Source organism: Zophobas morio, unplaced genomic scaffold, assembly GCF_036711695.1.
Source record: "Zophobas morio isolate AGI-343-1 ecotype UQ-CSIRO unplaced genomic scaffold, CSIRO_AGI_Zmor_V1 ptg000011l, whole genome shotgun sequence".
NCBI lineage: Eukaryota > Metazoa > Arthropoda > Insecta > Coleoptera > Tenebrionidae > Zophobas > Zophobas morio.
In genome coordinates, this window is record NW_026972116.1 from 22,092,471 (window position 1) to 22,120,144 (window position 27,674).

The 27,674-nt window shown below is 31.8% G+C and overlaps 1 protein-coding gene across 5 annotated transcripts in view; it reads right to left on the reverse strand.

The window, feature by feature from the left end:
• Positions 1–27,674, reverse strand: part of LOC135127240 (rootletin) — a 92,695-nt gene that overhangs the window by 26,329 nt on the left and 38,692 nt on the right. For 4 of the 5 annotated variants that reach the window (XM_064053659.1, XM_064053658.1, XM_064053657.1 and 1 more), the window contains 10 exons: positions 21,291–21,377; positions 13,262–13,462; positions 12,995–13,212; positions 12,563–12,938; positions 12,367–12,513; positions 9,106–9,293; positions 8,937–9,054; positions 8,213–8,878; positions 7,998–8,165; positions 891–1,638 (listed from right to left, as the gene is read on the reverse strand). In XM_064053659.1, coding sequence (XP_063909729.1) covers positions 891–1,638; positions 7,998–8,165; positions 8,213–8,878; positions 8,937–9,054; positions 9,106–9,293; positions 12,367–12,513; positions 12,563–12,938; positions 12,995–13,212; positions 13,262–13,462; positions 21,291–21,347 — 2,887 coding nt within the window. In that variant the 5' untranslated portion in view covers positions 21,348–21,377. Of the gene's footprint in view, positions 1–890; positions 1,639–7,997; positions 8,166–8,212; positions 8,879–8,936; positions 9,055–9,105; positions 9,294–12,366; positions 12,514–12,562; positions 12,939–12,994; positions 13,213–13,261; positions 13,463–21,290; positions 21,378–21,672; positions 21,692–27,674 lie in introns of those variants that run through there. The other variant, XM_064053661.1, reaches the window with a different exon arrangement.

The following is a 27,674-nucleotide window of genomic DNA, read 5'->3' on the forward strand; positions in this document are numbered from 1 at the left end:
TGAAAATTAAAGAAATCGGAAAGTCGGACAACTGGGAATCCAAAAATTGCAAAATTGAAAAATTAAAAAATTTGATAATCGGGGATTTTATAAAACAGATTGAAAATTAGAAAAATTGAATAAACGAAAAATTATAAAATCCATGCAGAAGCGTTGAAAAAATAAGGACATGAAAAAACGAAAAACTGATATAAAATCGAGAAAATAAAATTTAAAAAATTGGGAAAATTAAAAAATGAAAAATTGCAAAGATTTGCGAATCGAAAAATTAAAGAAACCAAAAAATGAAAAATTTGGAAGACGGGAAATCCAAAAATTGAAAAAACGGAAAATTATGAAATGAAAAAAAAAACAGATTTTTCGAAAAATTATAAGATTTGATTTTACGAATTTTAAGAGAGAGGAGATTACGTGTCTAATAAAAATGGATATAGACAGATAGACAAACAGACGGAAACGGAAGTCCACTTTTTTCGTCCTCTAGAGGTCATGAAACTCGAGAAAACATGGAAGTGGCTAGTAGCTTTCGCTCAGGAAGTAAAAAAAAGCGCAAACCGAATCAAAATGGCATTTAATTAATGACCAAGTTTAAGTCCCTCACTTTTCGCAGTTTTCATCAACGATTAACCGAACTCATTTATATTGTGTGACGTTTTAAATCAAATGCCTCTGACTGGTTTCTGAGAGTGAAAGAGTTATACTACAACAAGTATTGACGTACTTATTAACGTTTAAAGCAGCAGAAATTTTAGTTTCTACGTTGGCGACTTTCACACACACTTGACTTACGTATAACTGTTTCAGTTGCATCAGTAAATAATAAAAGCAAAATAAATCATCTAGAAACAGAAAAGATCAAGAACCAAACAAGACGTTGTCTACTGTTTTACCGATCAAGAGCGCTTTCTGTTTATCGTTTTCGGCCCTCAACATCAGCTCTTCGTGCTGTTGCACCATGTTGTCGATGTGGTTTTGCAGCGACTCAATCCTGTCGATCAACTGCTGAATCTCGGCATCTTTTTCATGCGTCAATTGCTGTAAAGACTGCTGCAGACGCTTCTCCAATGTCGTCCTAATTTTTTCCCTTTCTTCTGTCAATTTCTTGATATTGTCTTCATTTTGTGACTTCAATTTCTCTATAGTTTGTTTAAATTCCATCTCCTTGTTGCCACTCTGTTGCAGCAAACTATTTTTAACCTCAATGCACCTCTTCTCCGACCTTTCTAGATCTTTAGTCAGGCGAGCAATTTGCGCCTTGAGTTGCTCTTGTTTAACCAAAAGTTCTTGTTGTTCGCTCTCCAGCTGGAATTTCTTGGCTTCTGAAGCTTCCAGGTTCGTCTGTGTGTCGAAAAGCACAGCTTCCAAAGCTTCTTTCTCGGAACGCACTGCGGCGAGTTGTTCCTGGAGGCGCTGCATGTCTTTGTCCAAGGCGTCCAAAGCGCATTGTTTTTCTTCGCATTCTTTCACCAGGTCTTCTAGGTTTCTGTTAACGCGGGCGTTGGTTTCGTTGGCTTGTTCTAGTTTCTGGCGGGTTCTGATTAGTTCGTCGTTTAGGGCGTCTCTTTTGCGCCCCAGAACGGTCAACTGGTTGCTGAGGTCGTTTCTTTCTCGCGTTACTTGGTTGAGTTCCATTTCGATCTGGAAATTGTGGGTTTAGTACAGTCGGTTCGGGATTTTGGGTACACAGATTTTTTTTTAGGTTCTGTAAAGGGACCAAGTGTGAGTCTAAAAATGAGTATTCGGAACTGGCCTTCTTGACTCTGACAAAAATTTTGGGAATTTTTGCAATTAATAATAATAATAATAAACCATTAATAAAAAAATTAAGAAAAACTACAACAATGAACTATTTTTTAAGTTTCACATACATATTTTTTAATACGGGAAAGTTCAGAAAGTGTTTTTTTTTGGATTATGGGAATGTTGTAATAATAAAAGTTTCAACATTTTCGAATATGTACATACATATAGCTTTCAAATTACCTCTAATCTTGAAGTTTGTGAAATTTTCATCTTTATTCTAAGGTAATCTATAGATATTGAATATGTATAATGTTAAGCTTATTCTGGTTCTCTTTTTTTCGATAACTGCTGTATGCATTTTTTTTACTTAGAAAAAAAAAGATTTTCAAACCGAATATTTCTAAAATCTTGCCCCAGGATTACAAACCCGCTACATTTTTCGAATCAGCACGTCGAAATATATATTCCCGAATTTTTTAGGAATTTATGATAATTTTTGAAAAGCAATTTTTCAAAATTTTGGCAAATTTTCGACTTTTTTCAGAATTTAACTCAAGACATTCTCTTATAGTTTTCGATCTCCAGGGGTTGGTTTCAGCCTCGTTTTTTTCGATAACTCCTACCATTTTTGCATTGCATTTTTTTTATATAAAAAAACCATTTTCAAACAAATTATTTCAAATATTTTCCCCCGAGACCATACATACGCTATATTTTTGGAATCAGGAATCAGCACGTTTAATTCTATACCTGATTTTTTAAAGAATATATTGGTAACTTTCAGAAAAGCAAAATTTTTCAAAATTTCGGCCAAATTTTGACCTTTTTCGAAAATCCACTAAATAAATTTTCTTTTAGATTTCGACCTCCAGAAGTCGGATTCGGCATGATTTTTTTCAATGCCTCGTATGACTTCTAGAATCGCCCTCTGAAATACTACAGTTTTTTTTTATTCATAAAGAAAAATGATTTCCAAACCGAATATTTCTAAAATCTTGCCCCAGGACCACAAACCTGCTTATTTTTTGAATCAGCACGTCGAAATGTACTTATATTCCCGATTTTTTTTGACAATTTTTGAAATGCAATTTTTCAAAATTTTGGCAAATTTTCAACCTTTTTCAAAACTTAATTCAAGATATTTTCTTCTAAATTTCAATCTCCAGGGGTTGGTTTCGGCCTTATTTTTTTCGATAACTCCTACCATATTTGCATTACTTTTTTTTTTAATAAAAAAAGTTTTTCAAAACAAATATTTCTAAAATTTTGCCCCGAGACCATAAATACGCTACATTTTTGGAATCAGGAATCAGCATGTTTAATTCTATACCTCCGAATTTTTTAGGAATTTATTGGTAATTTTTATAAAAGCAACATTTTTAAAAATTTTGGCCACTTTAGACTTTTTTCTAAAATTAACTAAATAAATTTTGTTTTAAATTTCGACTATAACTTTTCTAGAATCGCCCACTAAAATAGTGCATGTTTTTTATTATTTATAAAAAAGAAATGATATTCAAACCGAGTATTTCTAAAATCTTGCCTAAGGACCACAAACCCGCTTATTTTTCGAATCAGCACGTCGAAATATATATTCCCCAATTTTTTAGGAATTTTTTGACGATTTTTGAAAAGCAATTTTTCAAAATTTTGGCAAATTTTCGACCTTTTTCAGAACTTAACTGAAGACATTTTGTTATAAATTTCGGTCTCTAAGGGTTGGCTTCAGCCTCATGTTTTCGATAACTATTACCATTTTTGCAATACATTTTTTACATAAAAAAAAAATTTCAAACAAATATTTCTAAAATTTTGTTCCGAGGTCATAAATACGCTATATTTTTGGAATCGGCACGTCGAAATCTACATCGCTGAATTTCTTCAGAATTTGAAAAGAAAAAATTTTCAATTTTTGACTTTTTTCGAAAATTAACTGAAGAAATTTTCCTATACATTTCGACCTACAGAAGTTCATTCTCAAATCTTTCCCTGGAACAATAACCACGCTATATTTTAGAATCAGTGCCTTGAAATCTATATACCCGAATTTTTTCGCAAATTTTTCAAAAACAAAATTTTTGAGTCCCTTCCCCATAAAAATTTTAACTAATTTTCGACCTTTTTTGGCACTTAACTAAAGACATTTTCTTATATATTTCAACTTCTAGAACTCGTCTGTGGACTCATTTTTTCGATAGCTCCTACCATTTTTTCAGAATCGTCCATTCAAATATTGCAATTTTTTGTAATTTAAAAAAAAAAAAAAATCAAACCAAATATTTTTTAAATCTTGTCCCGAAGCAATTAAAAATATAATATTTTTAGGATCAGGATGTCGAAAAGCTAATTCCCTGATTTTTAGTAATTTTGTGTCAAATTTTTCAAAAGTACGTATTTCAAAATTTTGGCCAATTTTTGATCTCTTTCGAAAATTAACTAAAGAAATTTTCTTATAAATTTCGACTTTTCAGAAGTTAGTTTCGGCCTCATTTTTTCGATGATACCTATAATTTTTCCAGAATCGCCCATTGAAAAATTGCAATTTTTGAAAATAAAGAAAAAAGATTCTCACACCGAATATTTCTAAAATCTTTCCTCGGGACTACAAACACTGTATATTTTAGACTCAGGGCCTCGAAATCTATATCCCCGAATTTTTCGCAAATTTTCCAAAAACAAAATTTTTGAGTCATTTTCGCCCTTTTTTGAAACTTAACCAACGACATTCTCTTATAGATTTCAACTTCTAGAAATCGTCTCCGGCCTCATTTTTTCGATAATTCCTACCATTTTTTCAGAATCGCCCATTCAAATATTCCAATTTTTTGTAATTTAAAAAAAAAAAAAAGATTTTCAAAACAAATATTTTTGAAATCTTACACCGAGACAATTAAAACTACGTTTTTGGGATCAGGATGTTGAAAGCTACTTCTCTGATTTTTTAGTGAATTTTTTGTAAAATTTTTCAAAAGTAAGTTTTTCAAAATTTTGGCCAATTTTTGATCTCTTTCCAAAAAATTAACTACAGACATTTTCTTATAAATTTCGACTTTTCAGAAGTTGGTTTCGGCCTCATTTTTTCGATGATATCTATAATTTTTCCAGAATCGCCCATTAAAAAATTGCAATTTTTGAAAATAAAAAAAAGACTCTCACACCGTATATTTCTAAAATCTTTCCCTGGGTGTATAATAAATACTCTACTTTAGAATCAGCGCCTCGACATCTATATCTCAGAATTTTTCGATAACTTTTTCAAAAGCACAATTTTTCAATGAAAATTTCGGCTAATTTTTGACCATTTTCGAAAATTAACTGAAGAAATTTTCTTAAGTTTTCGACCTACAGAAGTTGATTCTCAAGCCGAATATTTCTAAAATCTTTCCCAGGAACAATAACCACGCTATATTTTAGAATTTTTGAGTCCCCACCCCATGAAAATTTTGACTAATTTTTGACCTTTTTCGAAACTTAACTAAAGACATTTTCTTATATATTTCAACCTCTAGAAGTTGTCTCTGGCCTCATTTTCTCGAAAACTCCTACCATTTTTCCAGAGTCGCCCATTAAAAAAAAAAAAAGATTTTCAAACTAAATATTTTTGAAATCTTGTCCCGTGATATTAAAAACTAGATTTTTGGGATCAGCATGTCTTTGCTATATCCCTGATTTTTTAGTAATTTTTTTGGCAAATTTTTCAGAAGTAAGTTTCTTAAAATTTTGGCCAATTTTTTATCTTTTTCGAAAATTAACTAAAAAATTTTCTTGTAGATTTCGACTTTTCAGAAGTTGGTTTCGGCCTCATTTTTTTCCATGATTCCTATAATTTTTCCAGAGTCGCCCATTGAAATATTGCAATTTTTGAAAAAAAAAAAAAAAAAAATTTCACACCGAATATTTCTAAAATCTTTCCTCGAATCTATAAACACTCTATAGTTTGGAATCAGCGCCTTGAAATCTACATCCCAGAATTTTTCGGTAACTTTTTTAAAAACAAAATTTTTCATTGAAAATTTCGGCCAGTTTTCGACCATTTTCAAAACTTAGCCAAAGATATTTTCTTATAATTTCGACCTCCAGAAGTTAGTTTCAGTCTCACTTCTTGGATAACTCTTACTTTTTTTTTCAGAATCGCCCATTCAATTATTGCAGTTTTTCGGGTTTTTGAAAAAATTCATTTTCAAACAATATTTTTAAAACCTTGCCCCGGGATCTAAACATTCTATATTTTTGGAATCGGCACGTCGATATATACATCCCTGAATTTTTTAAGAGTTTGACAACTTTTTGAAAACCAAAATTTTTCAAAATGTTGGCGAATTTTTACCTTTTTCGAATATTAACTCAAGAAATTTTCTTATAGATTTCAACCTATAGAAATTTATTATCAAACCGAATATTTCTAAAATGTTTCCCCGGAACAATAACCATGCTATATTTTACAATTTTTAAGTCTCCGACCCATGAAAATTTTGGCTAATTTTCGACCTTTTTTGAAACTTAACTAAAGACATTTTCTTATATATTTCAACCTCTAGAAGTTGTCTCCGGTCTCATTTTTTTGGTAAGTCCTACCTTTTTTCCAGAATCGCCCATTCCAATATTGCAATTTTTTGCGATTTAAAAAAATGATTTTAAAACCAAATATTTTTTTCCCGTGACAATAAAAAATATATTTTTGGGATCAGCATGTCGAAAGCTATATCCCTGATTTTTTAGTATTTTTTGGCAAACTTTTCAAAAATAAAAGTTCTTCAAAATTGTTGCAATTTTTTTCAGAATCGTCCATCGAAATATTGCGATTTTTGGATATTAAAAAAAATATTCTCAAGCGGAATATTTGTAAAATTTTTCCCCGGGTCTATATAGACTCTACATTTTAGAATCAGCGCCTCGACATCTATATTGCAGATTTTTTTTTAAGCAAAATTTTTCAATTCTCCGCCATGAAAATTTTGGACAATTTTCGACCTTTTTCAAAATATTTCATTAATTTAATTTGTAAAATCTTACTCGAGGAACATAAATACGCCAGATTTTTGGAATTAAAATTTTTTGGGAATTTTTTCACAAATTTTTCAAAAACAAAAATAAAAATTTCGACCAATTTTCAAGCATTTTTGAAACTTTACTAACATAGATTTTGAACTCCAGAAGTTAATTTCGTTTTTCATGGAATATCTGTAAATTTTTACATACTCGGATTAGCGTTTTCTTAGGCTTTAAAACCAATTTATGTTTGAAATCGTGTTGTTTTCTTGAATTTTTTGTTATAATGCAAATTTAATATTCATAAAAAAAAATTCAATAGGTCAATAGGGTTATTTTTACCATCTGTGTTGCAATATTTTACAGACAGATAAATAAAGTTTGCTTTTTATTAAAATTCAATAGTAACATACAAAGTGTTCAGAAAAAAAGTAAAATATAATTTTCAAATAGTCATAATTCAAATTCACCGAGGAACAGTCAAAAAATACGATCAAAGGCAGCCATGGAGTTTTGAATTTTCGCCTTTTCACATTACTGTCAATTTGTAAATGTAACGATCAAAGACAAACTGTCAACAAGCCATAGCTACCTTTGACAGTGTTTTTATTGCTTCCTCGGTATATCAAAAATCCTGACTAACGGTATCAGTTTTGCTACTGCGAAAATCGTATGTTTAATTCAAATTGTTGACATTTTTATGACAAATGGACAAACAGGTACGTCAAGGTAAACACTTGATGTTAAGTTTTTAGTATCACACTATCTGTGTTAACTAATAAATAAAACATAAACAAAAACATGTTTCAATAATTTGGACCAAACACATGATTTTAGTAGGAGTAAAACTGATCCCGTTAGTTGAATTTTCTTACTTTCAGAAAAAAAGAGTTACGTCTCCTGAGATTCCTTATTCCCTACAATATTGGGCACAGTTATCAATAATTCTATGATTATTTTTTCGGGATTTTTCGGTATTTCGTGGTATTTTTTTACTATTTATAAATACAATCTCTAAAAATTCTTATCATAATTTTTTACGCTTCACTCATATTTTTTTTATTATTGATATTAAGTGGAAAAATTATTTATAAAATTTTATTACATTATCCACAAAAACGCCATGGACAAAATTTTTGGCAGACTTCAGTTATGGACACATGAAAAAATTAATTGTACCCTTAGTTTCAAGGTGACCCTCAACCAAAATACACGGTTGTCCGTTTTTTATCGCTGGATTGACAGGATTTGAATTTTCCAGTTACCTTTCCTTTGTCGATTTCCAAAAACTTGCACTTTTCCGAAAGCGACACCTTATCGGACTCCAAATCCAGTCTTTGTTGCTCCGCCTGGAGCAGCTCCTTCCGCAAAGACTGAATATCGTTTTGCTGATCATTGGACTGCATTTGCAAAGCCAGCTTTTCGTCTTCAAGCTAAAACAACCAATTAACACCCAACAAAATAACCCCCCTCAAACAACCTTCTTCAAATCGTCCAGAAGCTTCTTCTTATCACTTTCCAAATTCGCCGCTATATTCTCCTTCTTCATCAACGAATCGTGAACGTTGCTCCTCTCCCCCAGAATCCGCTCCAACTCCATCTCGTACTCGCCTTTCGACTTCTCCAAGCTACTAATCAAGTTCTCGGCTTCCGCCTTCTGTTGCTCAAGCATGTCGTGCGACAAATACAATTTGTGTAGATCTTCGCGCGTACTCAACAATTCCTCCCTGATCCTGCTACACCTCTCCTCTTCCCCGCGAAGATTGATCTCTCGAATGCTGGCTTCCTGGTTCAGGCGATCGATCTCCGTTTGCAGGAAAATCTTCTCGTCCTGCAAACCGTCGATCTCCTTCTGCAGTTTGTTGTTGTTCTTTTGGAGTTTGTCGTAGTCGGCGTTGAGCGACTCCACTAGGGAGTTGATTTCTACTCGGTGACGGTCTAGCGCGATCTTTTCGGTTTTTAGAGTGTCCAGGGACTTCTGGAGGAACTCTTTGTCTTGGGCGAGTTGTGAACACTGTGAGCGACTAGCATCTAGCTGTGCCACCAGTTCTTTAACCCGGTTTTCTAAACCAGCTACGTTTTCTTCGGAGTTATCGAACTGCTTGCGAACTAACAAAAGTTGCTCCCTATTTGATTGGAGCTTCACCTGGAGGCGCATTTTTAATTGTTTAATGTGTTGTGGGTAAGAAATGTGGCGTACTTACCTGTAGTTCATGTATCATGGACTGATACCTATGTAGAGCTGCTTGTACTGCAGATATGGTGCTCTCAGCAAAAGCTGCTGGGGAAGTCATACTACGCGCTAAGCCTCTTTTTGGCGATCTAAACATTTAACTCGGTTTCAAATTTTATTTATAAAGGGTGAAAGCATACTTCTGGGGCACAGGTGTGGAAGCACTGAGATGTACATGAGTGGTTGGAATCAGTTCTGGATCTTTTGTTTCGGCGTCTTGGATCAGAGCGTGAGCGATGTCACGCAAGGCCCCTTGGAGGATGTCGATTTCTTCTTGCATTTTCATTACTTGGGATACGTTGTGCTCGGCGTCGGCACATCTTTCTTCCTAAATAGAGAACAAAGAATCTACTGAGCTCGCAGAGTGTAAATTTCTGAAAAAGGTGATACATGAATCTTACCGAAATTATCTTGTCATTCCGCTTCTGTTTGTGTTAAAATTTAGATTTTTATATGCCAAAATTTCATAGTAAATCGAATTATTTCTTGAATTTTCATTATATTAAAACCGCTTTTTTGTATTTTTTTATCACGTCATATTTCAAAAACTATTCAAAATTTTGTCCTAGTTTTTAAACGGTACTGATACTTTTAAATTTACAAAAAAATATATCTTTATTATTTTAAATTATCAACATGGGATTTTTTTTATTATTAAATTATTTTAAAATGTCCAATAATAAAAAAAATCTCGAAGGTATGAAAATTTCAATCCACCTTTTGTGGAAGTAACAAAGAAATATTTTTTTGGTAGAAATTCAAAAACACTAGTACAGTAAAAATTAAAATTAGTATATTTGGTTATATCACAATTAAAAAACTAAGACACAATTTTGAATAGTGTTTAAAATATGACGTAATAAAAAACCAAAAAATGCAATTTTAAAATTATGACAATTCAAGAAAAAAATAACACGAATAAAAGAGGAATGACAGAAACTTTAAGATAATTTGTGTAAGATTCATGTATCAACTTCTTCATAAATAGGTAAATTTTTGGTAACTGACAGTACCACTACAAATTCTCCCATATTCCTACGGGTTTTGTTATAGTTAGTAGTTAAATAGCCGGCCATTTTCAAAAATAGCCTTAATAGCTGGATATTTATCCAGATCTTTAACCGGATACTTTTCGGCTATCTATTTACTAACAATACTAGTAGGTTTTGTACACTGTATAGTCCAAATGGCTCGAAAATCTAGGAAGCTATGAAATTTATTTGAAAATAATAATGTTGACATTACCATTGCTTGACACCTTTGACAGTTATGTGACCGTCAAAGTCCCTAAATTAGTGTTGCCGTTGACGTTGGGTTTTCAACCAATCAAATTTCGGTTGTGGCTAGTACTGCCAACTTGAAGGAAAATCTCCTGAAGTAGAGGGAACCATGGTATAATAAGACCATGAGGGGGGGGGGGGGGGGTGAGGACATTTTTCTGGTTACAGTACTTACTCCTTAATTTTCCCTTTATAATACTTTATATTCTTTGAACAAAACGATATTAAAAAAAAAAACATGTTTTTATTTCTTGTAGAGAAATAAGGATTTTGCAGTTAAGCTCTGCCCCCTTAGTTCATGATGAATAAAAAAAAATCATCAGAATTGAGATAGGGTGGGTGGGCGGGGCTTCTATTTTGCCTTTTTTTTCTTAACATACATAGCCATTTTTCACAACAATAAACTTAAAACATGGTTAAAATGATACAATTTTGCAAGTAAATATGGATTATGGGGCGGAGCCTAATTGCAAAATCAATATTTCCTTGTACAAATTTTCCATTTTAAACATGTTTTAAGTTTCATGTTGGGAAAAGAAGTCTACACAATCATATTAAAACAAAAAGGCAAAATATAAGCCCGCCCACCCGCCCTATCTCAATTCTGATGATTTTTTTTATTCGCCGTGTACCAAGGGGGCGGAGCTTAACTGCAAAATACTTATTTCTTCACAAGAAATTATAGACATGTTTTTGAGTATCGTGTTCTTCAAATAATACTATATATTTTAAGAATAAAAGACAAAATATATAACCACGCCCACCCACCCCATCTCAATTGTGATGATTTTTTTATTCTTAAAAACTTAAACTATTTAGATCAGGGCATGTCTGAGTGGCGCTTTAATTTTTTTCTTACGATTTCTAACGATTTTGCAATTAAACTCCGCTCCTTTGGCTCTCGAAGATTAAAAAAAATATATTACAATTGAGATAGGGCGGGTGGGCGGGGCTTATATTTTGCCTTTTTTCTTAGTATACGTAGTCGTCTTTTCAGAACAAGAAACTTGAAACATGATTAAAATGGTAGGTAAATTCTTTAGACAAATATGGATCTTGCAATTAAACCACGCCCCTCGATCTGACAACGAATGAAAAATTCATCACAATTGAGAATTAATTGACTTTATTTTTTTCCTAATATACATAGTATTCTTTGAACAACACGATATTCAATGACATGTTTTTAATTTCTCGTAGAGAAATAAGGATTTGAAGGTAAGCTCCGCCCCCTTGGCTCACGACGAATAAAAAAAATCATCAGATTCGAGACAGGGCGGGTGGGCGGGGATACCTTTTTCCTTTTTTATAAATGACGATTTTCAGCTCTAAAAGCAGCGTCAGCGGGAACTTCAACGTCAACAGCAAGTTTATAAATCCCACTTAAATGTCAAACGGATTACCAAAAACCATGGCCAACTAAGATCTAGCCCTGGCGTCCGCTGCGCTCCATACCTCAAAAATCGTTGGGTAAATAGCGCTATCTACTGTCATTTTCTTTAATCAAACAAATTAAAAGGTCATCTTTTTATCAAAAGGACCGTAGTTTTGATTGATTAAAGGCGATCATTTTGAAAATTTACAGAAAGTATTGGGATAAAATGTTTTGCATGTGGAGTAAAAGCATTCAAAATCAGAAAAACAGACAATTTATATAAAAGCAGCTCAGAAAAACTTTGTGTCAAAAATATATACAAACCGTTCAGGATGTTTTTAGACAAAGGTATATGCAAAGATCCCTAATGAAAAATGAACTTTATCATATTAGGTTAAGTTGTTTTGTAAGGTTAGAAAATCTGACCAAAACTGTAACACTGTTGGTTGCCAGTAATTTTAGACTTTGTATTTTCCAGTCCAGTAAGTAGGATTCAAAGCACTGAAGTAAACGATTATTATTTTAGTATTTAATATGCATTGTCAATATAATCAAATTTAAAATCTCATTTGAATAAGTAATAAGCAATTAAATTTTTTAAATAACAAATTTTTAAAAACTTTAACTTTAAAAAAGTCACAGAAAATATAAAAAAAAAAGAAAAATTTTATGGCTCACTTTTCTCTATAAACATCCTGAACTGTTTATAAAGGTCATAATTTTCGACCTATGATCACTCAACTTACCAAAGTTTGCATATCTTTCAGCAACTGCTGAATTCGCTCTTCTTTCATTCTGACCTCAGTCTGGCAACTGTCGTGATGGATTTTTAGAGAGTCGAGTTGATGCTTAAGATCGGTAAGTTCCTGCTGGTGCAAATACCGTTCCTTACCCTAAAACAAACCAACAGTTTTTCTCCCCAAAATTAAAAAAAAAACTTACACCGAAAACCGTTTCCGTGAACAAATTCGTGTCCATTCTACAACAAGCCGTCATCATATCTTTACCCAAACTGCTAACTTCGCTCTTCAAATTGTTCAAATCTCTCTCCGTGGTTGACTGAATCTCCATAAACAACCGCTTCACCGCAACAACGTCCCTCCACAAATTCAAAAGCCTGTTGTGTTCGCTGCTATAGTAATCATTGAACGCTTGCTCTTCGTCCTTCCATTCGTCTTCCTTGATGATCATCTCCTCTCTTAGTGCCTCCCAATCGTTGGTCAGTTTCTGAAGATCTCCGGTCAGACTCTCGTTGGTGTTGTGCGACTCCTCTAGTTGTTCCCGTAAAGTCATATTCAGCTGCATTAGTTTCTCGTTTCTGTACAATTAAAAATTTCATTTAAAAAACAATACTCATAAAATAAACGCTCCTACTTCCTCTTTTCCTCGTCTAACCGTCTCAAAGCCGTCTCCAGATCCGTTATCCTCTCCTCCCGCATTTCTCGTAGGTGTTGTTGTGCCTGTTCCAGGGCCGTACTTTGCGGTACGCTTGGAACGTGCACTGGTGTTCTGGATGTGGAAGGTTCGGAGTACTTGGAGCTGTCTATCATTTGAGCTTCGAGGTCGGCGCATCGTTGTTTGTATTGTAGGACCTGCGAAAAGTATAGTAGATTTGGGGGGATAGGGGTGGGGGTGGGAGACCTTCGCTTGTAGACGACTGACTAGGGCCGCTTGGTCTTGTTGCGCTTGCCGGTAGGCGTCCAAGCGGCGCCGGTAGATGGAAGCTTCTTCTTGGAGTCGTTGTCGGAGGTCGAGTTGTCGGGAGGAGTCTTCGTCGCTGCTTCCGCCGCCGTCTCCACGTAAGCGACCACCATCTGCCCTGCTTCCACTGGCACTACTCGACTGGAATTGTAGCAAGAAACTCTTAGTGGAATATGCAGGAATTTTGAAAATTTACCTATATTATTTTAATTATTTCTGTGTTTATTTATTTTTGACATGTTAGAATATGAACTGATTATACATATTTTTCTAAGATTATAAACAATAAAAAATTCCCTTAAAGATCTAAGATATATTTTTGTCCACTAAAATTTAATTCTGCCTGTGTTAAAATAATTGTTTCCACTTTTTTTGTTAATTGTAGAAATGCTACAAGAAAAATTTGTAATTCAAAATGTGCCAAGAATCCTCTAATTGCTAGCTTTACATTCCGTTCAAACTGAGTTATTTTTAACATTAAATTTTTTTTTTTCATTTTTAGTTTTTTTTTCACATTTTTTTCACTTAATTTCGCCAAAACGATTTCAGATTCCCAATCTACAAAGTCGCTCTTCTTTCCTCTCAATTAGAGGACTTTTAACTCTTTCAAAAAATCGTTTTTCAAATTTTTGAAAAATATATTCTTACTTTCCTCGTTTATTTAAAAAGATGCCGCAAAAAATATTTCAGATTTGCAACTTGCGAAAAATTCTTCATAGATTAGCTTTTTTTACTCCGTTTTACAAATGATTGAGAAATTTTTGAAAAACTTTTTCTCACTTTCCTCGCTCATTTAAAATTAAATTTACATAAAGACCTTCAAGATTTGTCATGTGCAGATAATTTTCAATCAACTATCCGTTTTTCTATATGAATAGATCCATTTTTAAAGTTTCAGAAAAAATATTTGAAAATTTTTGGAATTTTTTACTCATTGAATTCGCTTAGTTGAAGAGATCTCGCAAAAATGATTTTAGATTCATAGTTTGTTTAGAATTCCCTAAAGATGAACCTTTTTTTTTTCTCTAATAGACACATTTCGAACGATTTTTAAAAAATTTTGGAAATTTTTTTGAATTTTTTTCTTGATTTCTCAGTTACTATTTGAAGGGGTATGGTAAAAAGGACTCCAGATTCGGAATTTGCGAAGTATCATCTATAAACTTGCCTCTCAGGGGCAGTTTTCTTTGACTTTTTTAAAAAACCGTTTTTCAAATATTTGAAAAATACATTCTTACTTTCCTCGTTTATTTAAAAAGATGCCGCAAAAAATATTTCAGATTTGCAACTTGCGAAAAATTCTTCATAGATTAGCTCTTTTTTTCTCCGTTTTACAAATGTTTGAGAAATTTTTGAAAAACTTTTTCTCACGTTCCTCGCTCATTTAAAATTAAATTTACATAAAAACCTTCAAGATTTGTCATGTGCAGATAATTTTCAATAAACTATCCGTTTTTCTATATGAATAGATCCATTTTTAAAGTTTCAGAAAAAATATTTGAAAATTTTTGGAATTTTTTACTCATTCAATCCGCTTAGTTGAAGAGATCTCGCAAAAATGATTTTAGATTCATAGTTTGTTTAGAATTCCCTATAGATGAACCTTTTTTTTTTTTCTCTAATAGACACATTTCGAACGATTTTTAAAAATTTTTGGAAATTTTTTGAATTTTTTTCTTGATTTCTCAGTTACTATTTGAAGGGGTATGCTAAAAAGGACTCCAGATTCGGAATTTGCGAAGTATCATCTATAAACTTGCCTCTCAGGGGCAGTTTTCTTTAACTTTTTTAAAAAACCGTTTTTCCAATATTTGAAAAATACATTCTTGCTTTCCTCGTTTATTTAAAAAGATGCCGCAAAAAATATTTCAGATTTGCAACTTGCGAAAAATTCTTCATAGATTAGCTCTTTTTTTACTCCGTTTTACAAATGTTTGAGAAATTTTTGAAAAACTTTTTCTCACGTTCCTCGCTCATTTAAAATTAAATTTACATAAAGACCTTTAAGATTTGTCATGTGCAGATAATTTTCAATAAACTATCCGTTTTTCTATATGAATAGGTCCATTTTTAAAGTTTCAGAAAAAATATTTGAAAATTTTTGGAAGTTTTTTACTCATTCAATTCGCTTAGTTGAAGAGATCTCGCAAAAATGATTTTAGATTCATAGTTTGTTTAGAATTCCCTATAGATGAACCTTTATTTTCTCTAATAGACACATTTCGAACGATTTTTAAAAAATTTTGGAAATTTTTTGAATTTTTTTCTCGATTTCTCAGTTACTATTTGAAGGGGTATGGTAAAAAGGACTCCAGATTCGGAATTTGCGAAGTATCATCTATAAACTTGCCTCTCAGGGGCAGTTTCCTTTGACTTTTTTAAAAAACCGCTTTTCAAATATTTGAAAAATACATTCTTACTTTCCTCGTTTATTTAAAAAGATGCCGCAAAAAATATTTCAGTTTTGCAACTTGCGAAAAATTCTTCATAGATTAGCTCTTTTTTTACTCCGTTTTACAAATGTTTGAGAAATTTTTGAAAAACTTTTTCTCACGTTCCTCGCTCATTTAAAATTAAATTTACGTAAAGACCTTTAAGATTTGTCATGTGCAAATAATTTTCAATAAACTATCCGTTTTTCTATATGAATAGATCCATTTTTAAAGTTTCAGAAAAAATATTTGAAAATTTTTGGAAGTTTTTTACTCATTCAATTCGCTTAGTTGAAGAGATCTCGCAAAAGTGATTTTAGATTCATAGTTTAGAATTCCCCGTAGATGAACCTTTTTTTTTTTTCTCTCTAATAGACACATTTTGAACGATTTTTAAAAAATTTTGGAAATTTTTTAAATTTTTTCTCGATTTCTCAATTACTATTTGAAGGGGTAAGGTAAAAAGGGCTCCAGATTCGGAATTTGCGAAGTATCATCTACAAACTTGTCTCCCAGGGGCAGTTTTCTTTAACTTCTTTAAAAAAGCGTTTTTCAAATATTTGAAAAATATATTCTTACTTTCCTCGCTTATTTAAAAATACTGGAAAAAAAAAATTGAGATTCGTACTCTGCCGATGATTCACTAAAAGTTACCAAATTTTCCGTTTGAATACAGCCACGTTTAAAAGAAATAGAAATCTTTGAGACATTTTCAATTTTTTAATAGTCTCAAAAAAATTGTTGAGACATTTTTTGGAAAAAAATTTTCTGGCTTATTTAAAGAGGTATTTTATAAAGGACTTCATATTTATAATCATCGGATCATTTTCGATAAACAATCGATTTTTCTGTAAAGTTTCCAAAAAAAATTTTTGGAAGATTTTTTATAGTTTTATTAGCTTAGTTGAAACGATCTGACAAAAAGAATTTCAGATTCATTTTCAGTGTAGAATTTTTCATAGATTAGGTCTTTTTTCTCTAATAGAGCTATTAGGAGCAGTTCGAAAAAAAATTTCGGAATTTGTTAATTTTCTTTTCTCGATTTCTCGGTAATTTGAAGAGATATCGCCCAAAGGATTTCAAATTCGTAATCTACGAAGTATCTTCTACAAACTCGCACTTCTTTCCTCTCAATTAGAGGCACTTTTAACCCTTTGAAAAAACCGTTTTTCAATTTTTTTTTAAATATGTTCTTACTTTCCTCGCTTATTTACAAAGATGCTGCAAAAAATATTTCAAAATTTGTAACTTGCGGAAAATTCTTCGTAGATTTGCTCTTTTTGCACTCCGCTGGAGTGAATATTTTAAAAAAATTTTTGAGAAATTTTTGAAAAACTGTTTCTAACTTTCCTCGCTTATTTAAAATTAAATTTACATAAAGAGCTTCAAAATTTTTAATCTGCGAATAATTCTCCATAAACTATCCGTTTTTCTGTATGAATAGATCCACTTTTAAAGTCTCCGAAAAAAATGTTCGAAAATTTTTTGAAATGTTTTACTCATTTTTTCGTTTGGTTGAAGAGATCTCGTAAAAAGGATTTTAGATTGATAATTTGTTTAGAATTATCTATAGATTAACCTTTTTTTCTCTAATAGGGCCATTTTGGACGATCTTTTAAAAATTCTGGAAAATTTTTGAATTTTTTTCTCAATTTCTCAGTTATTTCGAAGGATATCGTACAAATGATGTCAGATTCGGAATTTATGAAGTATCATCCACCAAATCGCACTTCTTTCCTCATTTCAACCCTTTCAAAAAACCGTTTTTTAAATTGATTTGAAAATATGTTCTTACTTTTTCGCTTATTTAAAGTGATACCGCAAAAAATATTTCAGGTTCATAATCTGCGGATGCTTCTGTAAACGCTACTAAATTTTCCGTTTAAAAAAATAATAATTGTTGAAAAATTGTCAGCGGTATTTTTTGTTAGTTGAAGAGATATCGCAAAAAGCATTTCGGATTTGCAACCTGCGGAAAATTGTTGATAGATTAGCTCTTTTTTCAGTCCACTAGAGCCACCTTCAATATTTTCAAAAAATTTTTGAAAAACTTTTTCTCACTTTCCTTGCTCATTTAAAATTAAATTTACATAAATAGCTGCAAGATTTCTAATGTGCGGATAATTCTCGACAAACTATCGGTTTTTCTGTATGAAAAAATCCACTTTTAAAGTTTCCGAAAAAAATTTTTGAAAATTTTTGGAAATGTTTTACTCATTTCTTTCGTTTGGTTGAAGAGATCTCGCAAAAAGGATTTTAGATTGATAATTTGTTTAGAATTCTCTATAGATTATTCATTAACCTTTTTTTTTTCTCTAATAGAGCCATTTTGAACAATCTTTTAAAAATTTTGGAAAATTTTGGAATTTTTTTCTCAATCTCTCAGTTGTTTCGAAGGATATCGTACAAATGATGTCAGATTCGGAATTTAGAAGTATCATCCACAAAATCGCACTTCTTTCCTCATTTTAACCCTTTCAAAAAACCGTTTTTTAAATTGAATTTGAAAACTATGTTTTTACTTTTTCGCTTATTTAAAGTAATACCGAAAAAATATTTCAGGTTCATAATCTGTGGATGCTTCTGTAAAAGCTAGTAAATTTTCCGTTTGAACAGTCACGTTAAAAAAAAAATTCAAAAATTATCAAGGGTATTTTTTGGTTAGTCGAAGAGCTATCGCAAAAAGCAACTCAGATTTTTAACTTGCAGAAAATTCTTAGTAGATTAATTTTTTCACTCCGCCACAGTCACCTGTAATATTTTCAAAAAAAATTTGGAGAAACGTTTGAAAAACTTGTTCTCACTTTCTGCGCTTATTTAAAATTAAATTTACATAAAGGGCTTCAAAATTTGTAATCTGCGTTTTTCTGTTTGAATAAATCCACTTCTAAAGTTTCCAAAAAAATTTTTGAAGATTTTTGGAAATTTTTTCTCGTTTTATTCGTTTAGATGAAGAGATCTCGCACAAAGGGTTTCAAATTCGTTATCTGTTTAGAATGCTCTATAGATTAGCTCTTGGTAATATGCGGACGATTCTCTAAGAGCTAGGAAATTTTCCTAAATTTTTTGAATAGAGCCACCTTAAAAAACATTGAAATTTTTGGAAAATTTTCACCAGCATTTGTGCGATTAGTTGAAAAGATATCGCAAAGAACATTCAAGATTTGTAACCTATGGAAAATTTTTGCTAGGTTAACCCTTTTTTCCGCTTCGCTAGAGCCACCTTCAATATTTTCAAAAAAAATTTTGAGTAATTTTTGAGGAACTTTTTCTCACTTTCCTCGCTCATTTAAAATTAAATTTACATAAAGGCCTTCAAAATTTGTAATCTGCGTTTTTCTGTTTGAATAAATCCACTTTTAAAGTTTCCAAAAAAATTTTTTGAAAATTATTGGAACTTTTTTCTCGTTTTATTCGTTTAGGTGAAGAGATCTCGCACAAAGAGTTTCAAATTCGTAATCTGTTTAGAATGATCTATACCTTTTCGTAATATTCGGATGATTCCCTGAGAGCCAGGAAATTTTCCTAATTTTTTTTAATAGAGCCACGTTTAAAAAAATTGAAATTTTTTGAAAATTTTCACCAGCATTTGTGCGACTAGTTGAAAAGATATCGCAAAGAACATTGAAGATTTGTAACCTATGGAAAATGTTTGCTAGGTTAACTCTTTTTTCCGCTTCGCTAGAGCCACCTTCAATATTTTCAAAAAAAATTTCGAGAAATTTTTGAAAAACTTGTTCTCACTTTCCTCGCTCATTTGAAATTAAATTTACATAAGGGGCTTCAAAATTTGTAGTCTGCTTTTTTCTGTTTGAATAAATTCGCTTCTAAAGTTTCCAAAAAAATTTTTGAAAATTTTTGGAAGTTTTTCTCGTTTTATTCGTTTAGTTGAAGAGATCTCGATCAAAGAATTTCCGATTCGCAATCTGTTTAGAATGCTCTATAAATTAGCTCTTTTTTCTTTTCTAAGAATACAGCCAGCCATTTTAAATGGTTTAAAAAATAGGTTTTTTTATTTTGTTCTCGTTTTCTCGGTTATTTGAAGAAGTATCGCAAAAACGATTTCAGATTCGTAATCTGCGAAATATGATCTACAAAACCGCATTTCTTTCCTTTCAATTAGATGTAACTCTTTCAAAAAAACATTTTTGAAAAATATCTTCTCACTTTCCTTGCTTATTTAAAATGATGTCGCAAAAAATATCAGATTCGTAATATGCGGATGATTCTCTAAGAGCTAGGAAAGTTTCCCAAATTTTTTTAATAGAGCCATATTTAAAAAAAATAAAATTTTTGGAAAATTTTCACCAGCATTTGTGCGGTTAGTTGAAAAGATTTGTAACCTGTAGAAAATTTTTGCTAGGTTAGCTTTTTCCTCTTCGCTAGTGCCACCTTCATATTTTCAAAAAAAAAAAAAATAAAATTAGAAATTTTTGAAAAATATGTTCATGATTTCCTCGCTTATTTGACGAGATATTACAGAACGGATTTCAGATTTATAATTCTCCATACGTTTTTCTGTTTAACTACTTCCACTTTGCTTTTAAGTTTCCAAAGAAAACTTTTGGAAGTTTTTTACTCATCTCATTCACTTAGTATAAGAGATCGCAAAAAAATTTCAGATTCATAGTTTGTTTAGAATGCTCTATAAATTAGCTCTCTTTTTCTGTAATAGGACCATTTTAAACGTTTTTAAAAAATTTGGAAATTTTTGAAAAATATTTTCCTCACTTATTTAAAGAGACACCACACAAAGGATTTCAGATTTGTAATTTGCGGATAATTCTCGATAAATTATCAATTTTTTTCTCTTTGAATAAATCCACTTTTAAGTTTCAAAAAAAAAAAAAAAAATAGTTTGAACGTTGTCAACAAAATTTTTTGGATGTTTTTTAGTTTTTTCTCCTATCATAGACTTAATTTAAATATTAAATTAATAAAAATTTTTGGAAACGAGTTTCTCGAATATTTGCAGAGGTATCTTAAAAAATATTCCAGAATCGTAGTCTGCCGATAATTCATAAGCAATGTTTTCCTTCAAATGGAGCCATTTTAAAAAACATGTAAATTTTTATCTTTTTGAAGGTTCTAACCAATAAGGTTTAACGTGTAAAAAAAAACAGCTGAAAATGACAAAAATTTACATCATTTTCGTTTAGTGGATGTACCCTGAATGCAAATAATAGGGGATTCATTTTCACTCAAAACATACAAAAAAATCATAAATTACTAAATTTAACGAGAAAGAATAACATCAACTAAAAGTCCGTTTTGTCTACCTCTTATCAGATTCGCACATTGCATAAAATTCAATTCATTGCATAATGGCACAACACAACGTCTATTTTCGAGTCATGAAGTTTATTAGCTCATCCTGGACTTTGAAACGTTTTCCGAGAAATCATTATCCAATTACAACTAAAGTGATAAAGATAATGCGTATATTTTTGTTAAATCCTCAAACGCCAACAATAGAACACTTGTTGCACTGATAACAATAAAAACACAATGACCATTTCCTGGAAAACGATACTCACTTCAGTCCGAGACTTCGGTCTGTAAGCTGGCGGTCTCCTGCGATCCCCCAAATTCATTTTCGGCGGATCGATTTTCTTCACGGGTGGCTGTAACAAACAAAATCCTTACGTTTCGTTCTTCGAATTAGTCACTCTGATCTTTGAAACCATAAAGATACCAATCGGCTTAATTACGATAATCGCAATTTGCAATTACACCAACAATAAACATAAACAGTCGCTAATAACACGAAAACGGGCTAAATCCGGAGTCAAGGGGCAAATTCTTGAACTATTTTTTTCTGTGTCGAAATTTTCGAAAATTTTGAGTTTAGTAGGGGTCGTTAACCCGCGCGATTACACATGATGCGTGTGAGAGACAGAAAGCAAGGGTTTTCAGTACCTGGCGGAGTCATTTGCGTGTTATCAGAGCTCGTGGACTCCCAGGGAAAAGACGTTTCTGGAATTTACAATTTTATGCGTTTTACTTGAGCGAAATGGGTGAACTCTGGAAAAACTCATTACTTAACTTTAATTACTTAAGGTGATAATCGATATTTGCAAGGGGACAAAACAATGGCGGTGATTGCTATCGACTAACGCTTCCGCTTTTCTGAAACGAAATGGCAAAAAATCGTGTTGTTTTCTTGAACTAATTAAAAAAATAATATTTTTAGATTTTGAACGCTTAACCGAAATTATGTAAGTAATCTTCAGAAATACACAAATAAATGGACTTTTTCCTCTTAATTAAAATACCGATAAGCCCGATAATAATTTTAAAATTAGTTTGGCAATTCGATCGATTTATTGTTTCCGTACGGATTTGTGTTGACCCAATTAACGCTAGTTTTTGGACCTAATCGACATTGGAACTTGGTTGTCATCTTAATTAATAGCATCTTTTTACTGGCTATCGCTCGTAATTTAATCGTAAATCATTTTGTTGCCTCAGAAAACGCTCACGTGCAATTCGAATTCCGAATTCTTGATTGTGGTATTTTTAAAATAGTTTTCGTAAATATGTTTATACAACTAATTTTCGAGCGATACCAAAAAGTAAACAAATTAAAGACATAACAAAAACCTTAAACAAAACTCTCATTATCTACCTTCAGCTCAAAACCAAAATAAATATGCACCTTCCTGTTATCAAGCGTTCAATGTAACAAGTGAGTCATTGTTTTTATGCAAAGATTGACAAGAAGTGACATAAAATAAAAACAAAACCTTATGTTTCAAGTACGAAATTTCTTTTTGTGTGCCCTTTGTGTCCTCTATTTATAGTCCTTCATTTCTCTATTAACCAATTTCATCCTACATTATTTTTTTATTGTAGATGCATGCGTTCAGAACTTTTGCGATAAAAAATGTTTAATTGTAATTTTGGTTGCATAAACTTCTTTTTTAAAGGTTGCAAAAAGTGAAAAAATTATGTGCCACAAGTCCAGAAAGTAACTTTTACAGACTCATCTGGAGCTTACCAGGTAATCTCCACGCTGGCTCGTAAAAGGAAACTCTGGACAGACTTTCCGAGTTAAATTGTTTGAGCTGAAAGAAAAATTCGTGCGCAAAAATACCAAGAATACTGTTTTACAGGTTGTAGTGTCCTGGTTTGAATTAAAATTAGGGTAGACGGATGTTTTAATTGAGTATTATCCTATAACACACACCTTAACTTCTCTCTGGAGATTGCTAATAGTTTATTTCTGGTATTTAAACAAATTTTAAACCTTGATCCATTTTGAAACAACAACCTTGAAATTTCCATCAGTCAAATTAATAGCCCGTCGACTCTCGAAAAACGGGAGGCTTTTTTTTTACGAGTTCAGTAGTATGTTTAAAGTCTAATTAGTTTTTTGTAGGTTTAGTAACATTTTGCGGCTTGAATTCGAACATTTATTCTCTAGAGCGTAGCGTTTCTGGGACCAACTTATTGTGATTTTGATCGTGTTGAATACGTGTTTTTGTTCATTTGTATGTGATATGGGGGTTTCGGTCCACGAGTTAATCGCATTTTGATTTAACTAATAACTTGAAAAAACACATAATTTTAACACTGTGTAATTTTTTTGTTATTTGAAGCTGTTTATACAGTGTGGCTTAATTTAACATCATGTAAATGATTGAATGTCTTTATAGAGTATGGCGTAATTTGGCATTTAAACTAATCTTAAACATTGATCCATTTTGAAAGACAGGACTTTGAAATTTTCATCAGTCAAATTAATATCCCGTGGACTCTCGAAAAACGAGAGGCTTTTTTCTTACAAATTCAGTAATTTGTTTCAAGTCTAATTATTCTCTTGTAGATTTAATCACACTTTTCCGGCTTGAATTCGAACATTTATTCTCTAGAGCGTAGCGTTTCTGGGACCAACTTATTGTGATTTTGATCGTGTTGAATACGTGTTTTTGTTGATTTGTATGTGATATGGGGGTTTCGGTACACGAGTTAATCGCATTTTGATTTAACTAATAACTTGAAAAAACACATGATTTTAATATTATGTAACTTTTTTGTTATTTGAAGCTGTTTATACAGTGCGGCTTAATCTAACATCATGTAAATGATTGAAAGTCTTTAATTGAGTATGGCGTAATTTGGCATTTAAACTAATCTTAAACATTGATCCATTTTAAAAGACAGAACTTTGAAATTTTCATCAGTCAAATTAATATCCTGTGGACTCTCGAAAAACGGGAGGCTTTTTTCTTACAAATTCAGCAATTTGTTTCAAGTCTAATTATTCTCTTATAGGTTTAATCACACTTTTCCGGCTTGAATTCGAACATTTATTCTCTAGAGCGCTGCGTTTCTGCGACCAACTTATTGTGATTTTGATCGTGTTGACTACGTGTTTTTGTTTATTTGTATGTGATATGGGGGTTTCGGTCCACGATTTAATCGCATTTTGATTTAACTAATAACTTGAAAAAACACATGATTTTAACACTGTAATTTTTTTGTTATTTGAAGCTGTTTATACAGTGTGGCTTAATTTAACATCATGTAAATGATTGAAAGTCTTTATAGAGTATGGCGTAATTTGGCATTTAAGCTAATCTTAAACATTGATCCATTTTGAAAGACAGAACTTTGAAATTTTCATCAGTCAAATTAATATCCCGTGGACTCTCGAAAAACGGGAAGCTTTTTTCTTACAAATTCAGTAATTTGTTTCAAGTCTAATTATTCTCTTGTAGGTTTAATCACACTTTTCCGGCTTGAATTCGAACATTTATTCTCTAGAGCGCAGCGTTTCTGGGACCAACTTATTGTGATTTTGATCGTGTTAAATACGTGTTTTTGTTCATTTGTATGTGATATGGGGGTTTCGGTCCACGAGTTAATCGCATTTTGATTTAACAAATAACTTGAAAAAACACATGATTTTAACATTGTGTAACTTTTTTGTTATTTGAAGCTGTGTATACAGTGTGGCTTAATTTAGCATCATGTAAATGATTGAATGTCTTTATAGAGTGTGGCGTAATTTGGCTTTTAAACTAATTTTAAACATTGATCCATTTTGAAAGACAGAACTTTGAAATTTTCATCAGTCAAATTAATATCCCGTGGACTCTCGAAAAACGGGAGGCTTTTTTCTTACAAATTCAGTAATTTGTTTCAAGTCTAATTATTCTCTTGTAGATTTAATCACACTTTTCCGGCTTGAATTCGAACATTTATTCTCTAGAGCGCAGCGCTTTTGGGACCAACTTATTGTGATTTTGCTCGTGTTGAATACGTGTTTTTGTTCATTTGTATGTGATATGGGGGTTTCGGTCCACGAGTTGATCGCATTTTGATTTAACTAATAACTTGAAAAAACACATGTTTTTAACATTGTGTAACTTTTTTGTTATTTGAAGCTGTTTATACAGTGTGGCTTAACTTACCATCATGTAAATGATTGAAAGTCTTTATAGAGTATGGCGTAATTTGGCATTTAAACTAATCTTAAACATTGATCCATTTTGAAAGACAGAACTTTGAAATTTTCATCAGTCAAATTAATATCCCGTGGACTCTCGAAAAACGGGAGGTTTTTTTCTTACAAATTCAGTAATTTGTTTCAAGTCTAATTATTCTCTTGTAGGTTTAATCACACTTTTCCGGCTTGAATTCGAACATTTATTCTCTAGAGCGCAGCGTTTCTGGGACCAACTTATTGTGATTTTGATCGTGTTGAATACGTGTTTTTGTTCATTTGTATGTGATATGGGGGTTTCGGTCCACGAGTTAATCGCATTTTGATTTAACTAATAACTTGAAAAAACATATGATTTTAACATTGAGTAACTTTTTTGTTATTTGAAGTTGTTTATACAGTGTGGCTTAATTTAACATCATGTAAATGATTGAAAGTCTTTATAGAGTATGGCGTAATTTGGCATTTAAACTAATCTTAAACATTGATCCATTTTGAAAGACAGAACTTTGAAATTTTCATCAGTCAACTTAATACCTCGTGGACTCTCGAAAAACGGGAAGCTTTTTTCTTACAAATTCAGTAGTTTGTTTCAAGTCTAGTTAGTCTCTGGTAGGTTTAATAACATTTTTACGGCTTGAATTCGAACATTTATTCTCTTGAGCGCAGCGTTTCTGAGACAAGCTTATTGTGATTTTGATCGTGTCTAATGTGTGTTTTTATTTATTTGTATGTGATATGGAGGTTTCGGTCCACGAGATAATAGCATTTTGATTTAACTAATAACTTGAAATAACAGATGATTTTATCATTGTGTCACTTTTTGCTGTTCGAGGCGTTTGATAGAGTGTGACTTAATTTAACATCATGTAAATGATTCAAATTCTTGATAGAGTATGGCGTAATTTGGCATTTAAACTAATCTTAAACATGGATCCATTTTGAAAGACAAGACTTTGAAATTTTCATCAGTCAAATTAATACCCCTTCGGCTCTCGAAAAACGGGAGGCTTTTTTCTTACGAGTTCAGTAGTTTGTTTCAAGTTTAGTTAGTCTCTGGTAGGTTTAATAACATTTTTACGGCTTGAATTCGAACATTTATTCTCTTGAGCGCAGCGTTTCTGAGACAAGCTTATTGTGATTTTGATCGTGTCTAATGTGTGTTTTTATTTATTTGTATGTGATATGGAGGTTTCGGTCCACGAAGTAATAGCATTTTGATTTAACTAATAACTTGAAATAACACATGATTTTATCATTTTGTCACTTTTTTGTTGTTTGAAGCGTTTGATAGAGTGTGACTTAATTTAACATCATGTAAATGATTCAAATTCTTGATAGAGTATGGCATAATTTGGCATTTAAACTAATCTTAAATATGGATCCATTTTGAAAGACAGGACTTTGAAATTTTCATCAGTCAAATTAATACCCCGTCGACTCTCGAAAAACGGGAGGCTTTTTTCTTACGAGTTCAGCAGTTTGTTTAAAGTCTAATTAGTTACTTGTAGGTTTAATAATATTTTTGCGGCTTGAATTCGAACATTTATTCTATAGAGCGCAGCGTTTCTGAGACAAGCTTATTGTGATTTTGATCGTGTCTAATGTGTGTTTTTATTTATTTGTATGTGATATGGAGGTTTCGGTCCACGAGATAATAGCATTTTGATTTAACTAATAACTTGAAATAACACATGATTTTATCATTGTGTTACTTTTTTGTTGTTTGAAGCGTTTGATAGAGTGTGACTTAATTTAACATCATGTAAATGATTCAAATTCTTGATAGAGTATGGCGTAATTTGGCATTTAAACTAATCTTAAACATGGATCCATTTTGAAAGACAAGACTTTGAAATTTTCATCAGTCAAATTAATACCCCTTCGGCTCTCGAAAAACGGGAGGCTTTTTTCTTACGAGTTCAGTAGTTTGTTTCAAGTCTAGTTAGTCTCTGGTAGGTTTAATAACATTTTTACGGCTTGAATTCGAACATTTATTCTCTTGAGCGCAGCGTTTCTGAGACAAGCTTATTGTGATTTTGATCGTGTCTAATGTGTGTTTTTATTTATTTGTATGTGATATGGAGGTTTCGGTCCACGAAGTAATAGCATTTTGATTTAACTAATAACTTGAAATAACACATGATTTTATCATTTTGTCACTTTTTTGTTGTTTGAAGCGTTTGATAGAGTGTGACTTAATTTAACATCATGTAAATGATTCAAATTCTTGATAGAGTATGGCATAATTTGGCATTTAAACTAATCTTAAATATGGATCCATTTTGAAAGACAGGACTTTGAAATTTTCATCAGTCAAATTAATACCCCGTCGACTCTCGAAAAACGGGAGGCTTTTTTCTTACGAGTTCAGCAGTTTGTTTAAAGTCTAATTAGTTACTTGTAGGTTTAATAATATTTTTGCGGCTTGAATTCGAACATTTATTCTATAGAGCGCAGCGTTTCTGAG